The 13378-nt window shown below is 43.6% G+C and overlaps 1 protein-coding gene across 1 annotated transcript in view; it reads right to left on the reverse strand.

Annotated features, from left to right (window-relative positions):
- Positions 1-5456: 5456 nt before the first annotated feature.
- Positions 5457-13378, reverse strand: part of KIAA1024L (KIAA1024-like ortholog) — a 9239-nt gene continuing 1317 nt past the window's right edge. The window contains exons 2-3 of the mRNA XM_014954796.1: positions 6448-6693; positions 5457-5636 (exon numbers count right to left, since the gene is read on the reverse strand). Of these exons, the coding sequence (XP_014810282.1) occupies positions 5457-5636; positions 6448-6693 (426 nt within the window). The remainder of the gene's footprint in view (positions 5637-6447; positions 6694-13378) is intronic.

Consider the following 13378-nt stretch of genomic DNA (forward strand, 5'->3'; position numbering starts at 1 on the left):
AGGGATTAAAAAAAAGAGAAATCCACCAGCTTTGAAGCAAATCAGCCTGATACCCAGTAGGTTTGTACTGTGTGTGGTACAACTGTGTGCTGTCATAAAACTCTCTGCCTTCCACCTTACCTCCACACCGCTTACCTCCAACAAGACCAACCTGACCACACACAGCGAGAATCCCCACAGATGAACTCACTTACAGCTACAAGAGTTTCAATTTACTGCAGCAGCTGCAGCAAATTGGTTTCTGAGCTGAAAGTGGCCTTTTGGAGAATTTCCAAGAAGAGCACAATCGGCACAGAGGAAATCCCAGAGGGAAACAAGCCCTCTTTAGGAAGGCTGGTTTGTGCGCTGGGTTGTCTGTGAAGCTAAAAATGTGGGTGGAAAAAATAACGCACAGCAACTCAGGCTTTGCATGTCCTCCAGAAAATACAGCATGTCATATTGCTATGAATTAACTTTTCCCCTCTCTCAGTGTAACACAAGAAGTGTCTGCCAGCTTGTTTCATTAATGCATTGAAAATATAACTGTGCACAGGATTTCTGTCGCTGAGTTGCCTTAATAGAACATAATATACCACAGGAGAGAGCATCCAGCATTTATTTTCCACAACCAGGTGACTTTTACCAGATCTGGTGAGAAAAGAAACCCCTTAACAATATGTCATTCACAACTGAATATTCTGACTCTTGGACCCAGCATGTCGGGGTCAGTGTTAGAGCAGAATCAGGATCCTTGCAAAGTGTGCCCAGCTGCAGAGGTTCTCAGAGTCAGTCTCCAGGATGAGAAAACCCTGACAAGTCCTTCTGTCAGGAGGAGGGGTTGCCTGTCAGGATGCACCATCACCACTGACCAGGCTGGCTGCTCCCAGGCAGAAGTCCACTGAAAAGCGGCTGCAAAATGGAGAAGTCGGTGTCACACTGTCCAGGGAAACTGGTCAAAAGCTCTTTACCTAAATCACATGGGCACTCGCGCTCCATCTCAGTTCAAACTTGAACTACACCTGTTCTCCAGCAGAAATCTGTCTGGATTGTGGTTGTGTCAGGCACATCCAGAGAAAGTGAGTACCTGCAAATGTAGGCACCTGGCCATTTTCAAGATTTAGCTTAGTAAACTTATGATTTGAGCTTAGATCAATGGCATATGTCATGTACCTGTCAGAAGCACAAATCCCAGACCTAAGGAACACAAATGAAAGATTGCAAATAACTGGAATTGGAAAAGGAGAGGGTAAAAGAGAAAAAAGAGAAGAGAAAAAGGGAAGGCAGAGGAGAGAAGAGGAGAGGAAAGGGGTAAGGGAAAGGGGTAAAGTGAATGAGGGAAAAGGAAAGGGGGAAAAGGAAAGGGGGAAAGGGGAAGGGGAAGGGGAAGGGAAAGAGGGAAAGGGAAAGGGAAAGGGAAAGGGAAAGGGAAAGGGAAAGGGAAAGGGAAAGGGAAAGGGACCCCCAAATCCTGAATCTTGCAAATTAAATCTTGTGCAGATTTAGATTCATTGACTTGCTGGCAAGAATGTCATTAAAGAGATTTATTCTTCTTTAAGCCATTGTTCTGTTTTCCTTCCAGCCAACAGACTAGAAATGGGCATAGGCCTGCCAAACTTGCAGTTCTGGGTTAGAGTTCTCAGCATCTCCAGGCTGCTGAGAAACGAGTTGAACCACAGTATAGGTTGTGTTCTTATCCATGAATCCAGGTCTCCTGAGCCTGCACGTAGCAGTGGCTTGAGTCTGAACCTATGTCATGGGAGATAAGAGTTGGAACAGGGAAAGCCTTTCAGTATGAACAAGAGATCACAGACACAATAGTCTCTCCTGTATTTATTAATGCATTCTTACACAATGGAAATAATCAGGTTACGGCTGTACCGGTAAGGTCACAGCAGAACTGTGAATCCACAGAAGTGCTCTGGATTTGTGTTCTTCTTTGTCCACGAGATACAGCTTTCTAGGAAATCCCAAAAAAGCCGTAATAATGTAGTGAGAAAAGCTCTTTTTATGAAGAAACTATGTAAGAAGAAAGTGTTGTTGTTAAACCAAAAAGTGTAGTCCACCTAAAATACTGGGTGCTAAAAACTTTTAAAATTCATCGTGTACAACAGAAAGAGCTGGCACACCTCATGTTAAACCTGTCCCTTGTTACAGCAGGAAAGTGCTGCTCTAGCTTTTTAAACCCAGAAGCATCTTCTAACCAGTAAAATCATGAGAAAATAATTAACAGGAATATCATGTTAGTTGTGCTGTTGGCTGTCTGATACTTAGTTCATCTGACTATCCCTGTAAATTCGTATTTTGGTGAATTATTCCATGTACAAGAATGTCACCATCCAGAGCCAGGTCTTTAGAGCAGATTCTGTAGTCAAAGCGTCTCTGAACTAACCAGTGGGACTCTCTCCTTGGGTAGGGCAGTCTGTGGGGAGCTTCCTGAGTGACAGCAGAGCTGTTTAGCATCCACACAGGTTCTGCTGTTACGGCTCTTTATTGTTCTAATAAATTCAGCACTCACACACCACAACATCATAACTGAAGAAGTAACTTCTGTCCTGCCTACAGACACTTATAGTATATGACATCTCACAGCTCACATCGCATCTTCCTTTTGCAAATCCTGGTGTGACCAAAGTAACTTTACCTATGACAAATTCAAAACTGTCTCTTTCCCTCTCCTTTTCCTCTTTTGGACCTTGTCTTGCTCAATGACTGCATTAGCAGAAGAAAAATAATCGAGCTGGAAAGTGTGAAAACACGCACCCTGCTCAAGCAACAAGCCCTGTAGGATCCTTTCCACAGGCCAGCTCTTTACTGCTCTGAAGCAGAGCAGTAGCTGTAATTTCCCCTCATCCTGGCTGTTGGAGCACCACAGCCAAGCAGGAGCCCCCTTCAGCAACTTCACAGGCTAAAAGCAAGTAACACGAGAGCTCAGCTTATTTACACTGTATTTATATTTTAATTTAAACCAATGTCGAGATTTGTTTCTGTCCTGATCCAAATTTAAGCACTTGCTTAGCTTTAAGCACATGCTTAAATCCTAATGAAGTAAAATAAAGCATATGCGTAAGCACTCTCTCAGGCCAGGAAAGGACCAACGAATGCGGATCCGAGCGATTACTTAACATGGAAAAAATGCCGTTATGTCCCGTTTTAACGTCGTTACCCAGCAGGGTTGTTTTATTCATCCAGTTTTAAAAGCACTTTTGGAATACACCAACCATTCTGGTCTCCAAACTCCGGTACCGAGGCTGGTTGAGAAGTGGTACCTGATGGCTCTTCTTCTTCAAATTACCAAAACAAACAAACAAACAAACAAAACATGCTCACGCGGGAAGGGGTGGGACGGCGCGGGAAGGGGTGGGACGGCGCGGGAAGGGGTGGGACAACGCGGGAAGCGATGGGATGGCGCGGAAAGGCAAGGGATGGTGCGGGGCTCCCTCCTCCCGCCCGGCTCTGCCACGAGGTGTCAGCAAAGGAACCCGCATCGCAACGGCGCGAGCAGAAAACAAAAAGAAAAAAATCACTCAAAAAAAAAAAAAAAAAAAAAAAAAAAGGCAAATTATTCTCAACCGAAGCGGCAGCTCCGGGCCTGAAAGGTTTGTCCTCTTCTGTGACTCCCCGCTAGATGACAGCAGCGGCGAAACCAGAGTGGAAGAGCCGGTAATGGGCTTGTGGAGAAAACGATTTTATTCCTACTCCTTAAACCCTCAGAGAGCAATGCAGTTAAGAAACTCGCGTTATTGGCTGTTTTCCTGGAAATTACAGAGCCCTTTGCTTTCAGGCTTCCCGCCTGCAGGCCTCAGTAATTTACAAAAGTATGTCTCTGCATTGTATGCGATGCACTTAACGCAAATGTACTTGGGCTGGAAAAAAACAGTTAAGTTATTGTTGCTTTACTGTGAATAATTACTTCATAATGTCGGATATTAGTCTTGTAAAATGCTCCCAAGTTCTTACTTTCATAAGCTGAACCGACCTGATCTTTCAGGCAAGAACACCCGCTCACAATGAAACTGCAGCAAGCTGGGAGACTTGAGTTCCCTGCTAGATTTACAGCAACGTTCAGTGTTGTAGTGGGGGCTACTAATTTTATGCCAATGCATGAAAATGCTACTACGCTTTTGCTGTTGGCTGCTCAATAGACTAAAGTAGTAAACTGTGCTAGCTTGGGTCTTTGAAGCAGTTATGGTACAAGCTAGACTAGGGTCTGAGTAATTAAGGTACAAATGACATTCAAACATGGACCAGGTGAGGAAGGAAGGAATTAAATGCACTTATATTACTGTAACACTCTACCTGAAGATGAATCCATCCTGACCTGAGTTAAAGCACTGCAAAGCTGCTGTAAATCTTGCACATGCTAGCATTCAGAGGGAGAAATACACCCCCTCTACCTTGGTTCTATTCCTGACCTATTTCAAATCATTTTTTGTGTAAAAAGAGGTAGGTCTGGTATAGCCCCAGCTTCCCAGCTTTTGTGCATCTGTGAATTTCTCTTCTGTGACTGTGGAAGATACCCATCTCAATAGTATTCATAGGCCCTTGCCCTACTGAAGAAATATAAAGGCTTTGCATCACTCAGAGTATTTTTCAGAAACGGAAGAAATAATTTTTCTTCTCTCTCTGTTCACTTTTTATTTTGTCATTTTATCTCATGTTTTCATTCTCCTGAATTATTCTGAAGTGTAAGAACTTAATTGCCTGAGTGCTCTTAAGATTTAATTTTGGTCCTTTCATTTACAAAGACCTTTTTTCACAGAATGGCTGTGTAAGGTTAGTCTCTTTAAGGTGTATTCCAGTTTATACTCCACCTGTATTCCACCGATTTTGCTCCAGTTTTTGACATGTCAGATTAAAAAAATATTGGCACTCCATCTTTAGGGGTGCCAGACATGCTACATGTTCAAAGAACATGACACAGGGGTGAAGAAACCCTGTCTCAGGGAATTCTTTTGATAGAAGCTCAGTGGTCTATTTTCTGTTTTTCTTCTCTGAAGAAGTTTAAGAAAACACGCATTTAGGCTGGCTTTTTACTATGTGCTGCATCATTGCAGCAATACATTCAGTCACTAAGTAATGTGTAAATTTTTGGTTTGGAATTCTTTGGGAATTCCAATAATAGCTAATCATAAAAGGGATGAACAGGATGGTAGGTGTTTATTAGAACTGCCAGCTGGTTGTCTGTACATACTATATGTACCATACCACGCACTAGTACAAAGAAGAAGGCACTAAGAAAAGTAGAATATTTATAGTTTTCTTTTTTAATTATACCCATAAGGAGACATTCTGCTGTGCTTAGAGTATTTGTCTCTTTTCAGGATCAACTCCTTATGCTGCACGGGAACATTGTAAAATAGTGATGTCAAACAAAATGTATTTGTGGCAAAAAATTGGAATTCAAATAAAAAAAGGGAGGGGAATAACTTAATAAAAATATTTATTGAAAAAATTCCCATCAACATAATTTGGCTGTACTAAGTAAGTAAAACGCTGAGCGTGACTATGGTAATCAGGATGCAAACAGCTAGTACCATGAGCAGGATGATTCGGCAACATTTGGAATGCTTTTTTTCTCTCTCTTTCTTTTTTAACAAGGTATCATACCCAGGAGTATAAATATCTCCCATCCAGAACCGTAGATCATTAGGATTTTCCTAAAAGAAAAATCAGAAAATGAACTCAGTTCCTCTGTCTTGCACATAAAGTCATTAGAACATAGCCAGAAGTATTTTGGCTATCATCAGATAGTGATTAATGAATTTAAGGCATCACAACACAAATGCAAGAGACTTTCACTTGAACATAGGTTGTGTTACTTGCCAGATGCTGCAAATGTTCCACTGGGGAAAATTAAAACCACGTTTTTCAGCCAAGAACCAAATGTAGGACACCAGCCATTAAAATGTGATTAAAAAACCCAAAAGAAACCATGTTGTCTTCTCAAGAAGAGATGTCACTCTATAAACACAGATCCGAGTCCCCTTCCAAAATAGGAAACAGCAGAAAAAAAACTCACAAAAGTAACGCTAAAAATGATTTGTGCCAACCCACAGGCAGGCAGGATCCTGCATAGTGTGGATGAGGCTGAAAAAATGTGTATTATTTGATAACGGAATGATATTATGAACAGTTATTAAAGTGGGCATATAGTATTTAAGCACCTTGTTCATAGTTTTTCTCCATATAAGTGGGGAAGCTGGGTTGTGGGATATTGCGGTTTCAGATTTTCTCTAGTCACAGAGGTGGTTGTTCTGCAGGACTGAAATTCTTGGAGTCAAACCAGGTATGTGGACTTCTTTTCCAGATCAGACTCATGTTAGTGTCATGTCTGTTCCGGAAAATATGTCCATACTTACTTCTGGAAGTCCAGCAGAGGAACCAAGAGGGCTGCAGAGTGGTTCATGCAAACACACAGAGAGCTCATAGCAATTCCCTTCCTGCCACCGCAGCGCGACGGTGCGTTACCTTTATGTGGCTGGCCAAGTCAGAGTGCAGCGACTGCCTGTCGTAGTCTTGCACAGTCCAGGAAGGGGTCTTTTTCTTCTCCTCCCACTCGTCGTCCACCTGGATATCACTATACAAGGGGTTGCTTTTGATTGTGGATTTCAGGGTGATGGGTGTGATGTGTTTCCCGAGGGCTCTGTCTATCATTTCTTGACTGACCCCTTTCGAGTCTAAGCCCGGCAGCTCAGTGGCATTTCTCTTTTCTCTCTGTAAGGCACAAGTTAGATCAGAAGTTGGCTTTCCTCTTCATTTACCTACAAGAGTAATCCCTTCTAGAGTTATCATTTGTAACAAAATAATTTTAAAAATTGCACATGCAACAATTTTTCCTGCTCTGGCAAGCATCCACAGTGCAGTAAGGGAGCCTGGCTGTTCACTCTGGGCAGGTTTCTTCCTTCTGGGGAAATCACGTGGGTGCAATCTGAACATTAAACTCTTTTGCAACTGTGAACTGGCATTATAGTGCCTGCTAAAAGAAAGCCTTTGCATTAGCAAAATGGTGCTACTGTGGTAGAAGACGCAGATCTGATGAAAGCCGTGGGCAAATAATGCAGAAGCAGAGCTGCAAGAACAAAGGAGAATGAAGCACGGGGGTGATGCTCTGTCAGGGTCTGCCTTGACTAGAGCTGCACCTCTAACAGCAGGGATGTGATTCTCACTTCTGTTTGCGTTGCTGAATGCTAGACTCATGTCAGGATGTCAGAGGCCCTTCATTTGACTGAGGGAGAGTCCTTAATTGGGCACTGTCAGAACTCAGAGGTAATTAAATATCTGAGCAGTCTCCCAGCAACAACAATCATTAAATCAGACTACTTAGAACAGGGATGTGGCAAGAGAAGGGGACTAACAACCCTGGTGGGATCCCATTTTTGGAGAACTTACAAGCTGCTGCTTAACACAGTCCTAAGAGCCTCTTCAGGAGCCCATAAGATGGTAGTTACCATATTTTTTGATCTGTAATTGCATGCAGGAATGCATCCAGACTCTCCAATTCAAGCTGTCCGACATTTTGGTTCACCACAACCTTCTGTCATTGAGACTTTGAATTTATCTGTCACCAATCTCTGGTTCCAGCAGTGTGTCAGTTTCCCAAGAGAGCTGCTTCTGCAGTGCCTTTGCTTTATGCTACCACCTCTCCCGTGTCTCAGGATTGCTTCTACAGAACCATCACAATGCAAATTAAGAAACTTCCTTCCATGAAATGACCTCTTTCACAGGATACTTCATTTATACTGAGATTTTCAGCCATTAAGGTGGCGTGGGTTGGATGGACTTCAGCAGCACGTCCTTCCACCTTTCTGGTGGGAGTCCAGGGGATCCTACCTCCTCCTGCACACTAGCTCTAGAGCTGCTCCTATCCCACGTCAGCCAGCACAGGTGCCTAAGCTGACAGCAAACTCTTGGGTTCTTCTGCTTGACTAATTTTCTACCCCCTTCGTGGGACAGTGAATCCGCTTCCAGTGGAAGCCAGCTGCTACATGTCATCACCTACTTTATGCCTCAGTGCCCATCCAGACACACAGACACATGTGAGTTGGTCTGAGGCAGGCAGGTGTAAAAGGAAGTATGAGGACTGGTTTCCTTCAGAAAGGAAAGAGAGAGAAGCAAAACCAACAGCCTTTGTCTAAGAAACCCTGGGAGGAAGCATCATGCTGGCATTCTTATCGCTAAATCGTGCACAAGTGACTAAGCATGTTTCCCATCAATAATTACCATTAGTAGGTGGGTGGATCCTCAGTGCCCTTCCAGTCCCTCTATTAGTTCATAATTTTTATATGTCATTCCTTAGCCTTGACATATCCCCTGATAATATTACTCTTTGCATTGCAGTTGCAGCTGTCACTGAAGCCCTCTGGATTGTACTGGCCAGATTTCAGCTGAGCTGGTGTTTTTAACTGTCGTTTCTTTCTGACTGCATTTTATTTTATTTATTTTATTTCTTATTTAAAATTTGTCAATGACCTTAATGATGCTTCCCTCAGGCTTGCTAGATAGTTGAACTTGGAGAACATTTTGCTGAAGAACGCGAACTGTCTCACCAGGGGATGCTCTGTCTCCCTAGGCTAAAATGTTGTGAAAAGAATGTGACTTGACAGTAATTTCTAAAGCTGTTTTAAATAAAATGCTCCAAAACTTGGAATAGATGGCACGGTGCAAAATTCGTTCGTAAAAAGAGTGCTTTGTAGCAAAACTTTTTTTGCTCCTTCTGTCCAGAGTGCCTTCCTTTTCACGGGCATGAGGAGACTCTGGTAGCCTGGAGCAGAGGTAGGGAGGGAGTACGATGTGAGGGGCAAGAAGGTTTTGCCATGAGAACTAGATGGGAATTTGAGGTAGGAGATGGTTTGCAGAAGTTTTGGAGAGCAGACATTGAAGGGCCAAGCTGATTGAGAGAATACACTTGAGTGCAGGCAAATGCTTGTCTGTGAAAATCCTGCTGTAGAGATATCCCAGAGACTAGTTTGGGAAGAGGAAGGACAGAAGACTGATGCAGATACACGCGCAAAAAAATGTCTAGGTCCAAAAAATGATACAGAGAAATCTGAAGAAGTTGCATGAAACGTATGCATATATGCATGCTTCTATAAATAGAAGCAGAGAAACAGAAGGAAGTTCAATAATAAAAATATGCCTGCCAGTAATAATTCTAGCAAAAACTACATATTTTTTCTTTTAAGATTCAAAACATCTCCCAGCAGTTTCTGCAGACTTCCATGTTTTGATGCTTCATAAAGCAAATGTTCAAAGAAAGATGAAAGTATTGCAAACTTATGTTATATATGTTGCAGTATTTATATGATCTACACTGTGAGAAGCCAGCATGAATGAGGGTGGAACAGACCAAATCAGAGCTACTAGTAGAAAATTTGTATTACTGTTCACTGAATGGAAGCAGGGAACAGCAAATGCTCAAAACAGCAATAGTTATGAAGAACTCTGAGAAACTGTAGTTGACGTGCTGATGAAATACTCATTTAACAACATGAAAAATGCTCAACCCTGCAAACACATAACTGTGTTTGATCTACATATAGCTCATGAGCAAGAAAGCTGTTATGGTCTGTAACTTGTTTTACACTGAGAACAGTTTGTCCTGCTTTGACAGACTCAGCTGACACAGGCAAAAAGAGGACTGTGTAAAAAGCCTGAAGATCTGTAAAGAGTCAATGTTAGTTCCATCCCTGGGTCAAAATGTGCTTTCCCCCCAGATTTTTCTTGTTAATTATTTCATAATGTAATGCATATGCATATGCATATAGATAAGTTACAATATATATAAGTAAAAAAAAAATAGAAATTAATCTACATTGCTAGGAAAATTTTTTATCTCATTTTTATCTTGACTTCATCCTTTTGTTCCTGCTGTTGTCATTGTTGTTAGAGCTGAAACAAACCATGGATCAAACCATTCCCTCCTCAGTCTGCAATGTGACACATCAAGCTAATTACCCACCAAACTCAGGACATCAACAGTGAAGGCTAGGCCTTGGTCTCAAGTCCAACTACCTGCAAGAAGAGATCAAGGAGACACCTAAAAAGTTAAGGAAATTTACTTCCTGCAAGTCAAATTTTTTTTACTCCCCCCAAAGACAGTTCCTCTTTTCCCAGGGCCAGCCATGGTCTCCAACTGCAACCAGAGGAGATACTCAGTGAAAGTGAAAAACACTGTTGATAGGCAGCTATGCCTACAAGTTTTAATCAAGGGAGTCTTCAAGAAACTTAGGGCCAGCAGGTGCTGCAGAATTTGTTTGGAACAACCTCCTCAATCCTAATGAAGTGGGTAGCAGGGTGATTATATTTGCATGTAATTTGTTTAAGACTATAACCCTCTGTTGTAAAAAAACCTTATAACGCACCCTGGAGGACTCTCCCAGCACTTGGAAGGGCATTTTTCTGATGTAAAGACCTGTTTCTAAGACAGACAAAAGGTCTGACAAACAAAAAGCTGGTAGGTAGTAACCCAAGAATCCCTGTTGATAGTTGTAACAACTGAATAGGTATTGCTAGGCATTTGGTCCATAAAAGAAAAACAACCTCATCTATCAGGATAAGTAATTATTAGCTCTTTAGAATTTCCTGAACAAATCTGGTGTCATGTTGTGGATGCTGTGAAATAGCAATTGGGAAGGCAAGCAGTAAGCAAGGGTAGGTAAGTGGATATGAAAGACAGTAGAGCCGACAGCTCACATCAAGGGTTCCTGAGAATGCAAGTTTTCTTATTGAAGGAACTGAATGGCATCAGAATTGCTTGTCACAGATGTAAAGCAGCATCAGGTACTACAAAGCAACATGGCAAGCCACCTGACATGGATAAGAAGGAAATCAGTAGATGGTTATAAACCCCTAAGCCGACTTGACAGGAATATTTAGAGAAAAGTAGGCATTCATATGGACTATTTTAATTATGCAGCATTGAGATTACTTCTGTCCTAGTAATGAATTCTTTACTTAAAAAGCGCTGTTTTATCTGTCATTGGTAATGGAGTTCTGTAGGGCTGTGAGGGCATTATATAAAAACTTCTGTACGGTGTCAGGCCAAATCTCCTGCCAACCTTGCAGCTGGCTCTGATTGTGGCCAGCTGCAGATGTCTAGGGAAGAATAAGAAAAAGAGTGGAAGCAATTAATGCACGTCTGAGCCAGGGGACAAACAAATGACTGTAATCCAGCACCTTAACTTGTAGGTAAAAAAATTCTCTTGTCCTGGTACACTGAGAAAGAAGCAAAGGCAGGACACAGGTGTTAACTCAGATGAGAGACCAGGAGGGCTTAGGAGTGCAAGTTAGCATAAGAACTGTAATACCTGAAGGCCAAAATTTGTTTGGAGTTGTGAATTCTTAAGTGAGAGCAACATGACAAGAAGTAGCATGGTGTTCAAACACCAAATGCCCACTGCTGTCTTCCAGAAATAGGGAAAAATGGGAAAGGCAAGCAGGAGAGAGAAGTCTGAGAATTGCAGAAAATGACTAAGTAGACTACAGGGGAGATATGCACCTTGGCTATGAGGAGCAGCAATAGGGGGTTAACCATCTTGTGTATGCTGAGCGGTAAAACGTGGGGCAGAGAAAATTTCCAGTGGGACTGGATATTTTCAGGGCAATCAGCAAGTGGTCAGTAGCTTGACATTCGCAGGAGAAACAGTCTGTGCTTTTTATGCTGCTTCTCACAAGGAAGGGCCAAGAATCCTGAATTGCTTTATGGATTGTTTTATTTAAAGTAGATGATGAAAATGTATGCTAAGGAGGGAAGCTGTTCAGGCTGCCTGACACAGAAGAGGAAAGTAAAGAGACAGAGCAAGAACTTCTTGGTCAGCAATAGGGATTGTTGTTATGTCAAGCTGCTTTTCATAATGGAAATAAATTTAAAAACTTATAGGTGGAGAAAACACATAAGCACTTAAATGCACTTGAATTTAAGTGATCTCATAATAAAGGTCTGGAAGAGGCCACAAACATGCCATTGATAAGTCACTTTACACGGAGAGCCCTTGAGTAGCTATCGTTTCTTAAAAGAAAATTAATTTCTGAAAAGAGAATTTAGGGTACTCTCAAGATTTAATGACTGTCTGTAGGTCATGCACATATGTTCTGAAATGAATTCTCCTCCCTCATCCCCCCGCCCCCATTTCCGTTTCTGAATTAACTAACCCTTAACCCCATTAGCTCTCTCATCTTAAAGCAAAACATGTTATTCCTGCACCATTAGTACTCCACTGTGCCATCGTGTTTATTCTAACGTCTGGAATTCATCAGTTCTTTTCCCTTGATTGTCAGCAAAAGGGAAAAAAGGAGGCGAGCTCATGAGGGAGAGAATAAGGCACAATGAATTTTCTGGACAGCTTGAATTCACCAATGACTACACTTTAAAAGTATAGGTTGTGCCCTAGGTTCAACATTTATAAAACACACCGCCTCGCAAACTGCGTTTCTGGAGACGTGGTGAGCGCAGAGACATTTCCTTTGAAAGGGCCATCCCGGGGCTGGGAACAGAGTTCCAGGAAAACCCTCTCGCTGGTGGCGAAGGGCAGAGCACCAGTCGAAAAAGCACAGGGCTCCCCCCCACATTTTTAATCCTCCCGCAGCCCTGCAGCCCTGGCGCGGTGACAGCGCGGCCTGTCAAACGACAATGGGGAGAAGGATCCCCGCTGCGGAGGAGGCTCTGTGTGTGGCTGCCTCCCCCCCTGCACAAAGAGAGGGGCTTAGGTGGGGTGGGGAAGGAGGCCAGCATTGCACCATACCCCATTGTTTGGGATCCCGCAGGCTCCTTCCCTCGCTTAGGCATCTTTGCATGGGAGATGACGGGCGGCCGTGCGCCCCCCCCCAGCTCCCCCCAACTGGAGGACCGCCAGCAAAGATTATACAACATGAGCAGAGAGGGCTGGAGGCACTGGGGCGGGCAGAGGGGAGGGTAAGGGGGAGAGGGGTGTTGTGGAAGAGAGTGGCAGGAGGGGGAGGACTTTTGCACGTGGGTGAGGACTGACAGAGCGATGGGGCCTGGGGAGCTGATGGGGAGAAACGTCTGCAGGGGCCTGGGGAGCTGATGGGGAGAAATGTCTGCAGGGGCCTGGGGGGCTGATGGGGAGAAACGTCTGCAGGGGCCTGGGGAGCTGATGGGGAGAAATGTCTGCAGGGGCCTGGGGGGCTGATGGGGAGAAACGTCTGCAGGGGCCTGGGGAGCTGATGGGGAGAAATGTCTGCAGGGGCCTGGGGGGCTGATGGGGAGAAACGTCTGCAGGGGCCTGGGGAGCTGATGGGGAGAAATGTCTGCAGGGGCCTGGGGGGCTGATGGGGAGAAACGTCTGCAGGGGCCTGGGGAGCTGATGGGGAGAAATGTCTGCAGGGGCCTGGGGGGCTGATGGGGAGAAACGTCTGCAGGGGCCTGGGGGGATGATGGGGA

The sequence above is a fragment of the Calidris pugnax genome, unplaced genomic scaffold (assembly GCF_001431845.1).
Source record: "Calidris pugnax isolate Ruff unplaced genomic scaffold, ASM143184v1 scaffold157, whole genome shotgun sequence".
Classification (NCBI taxonomy): Eukaryota; Metazoa; Chordata; class Aves; order Charadriiformes; family Scolopacidae; genus Calidris; species Calidris pugnax.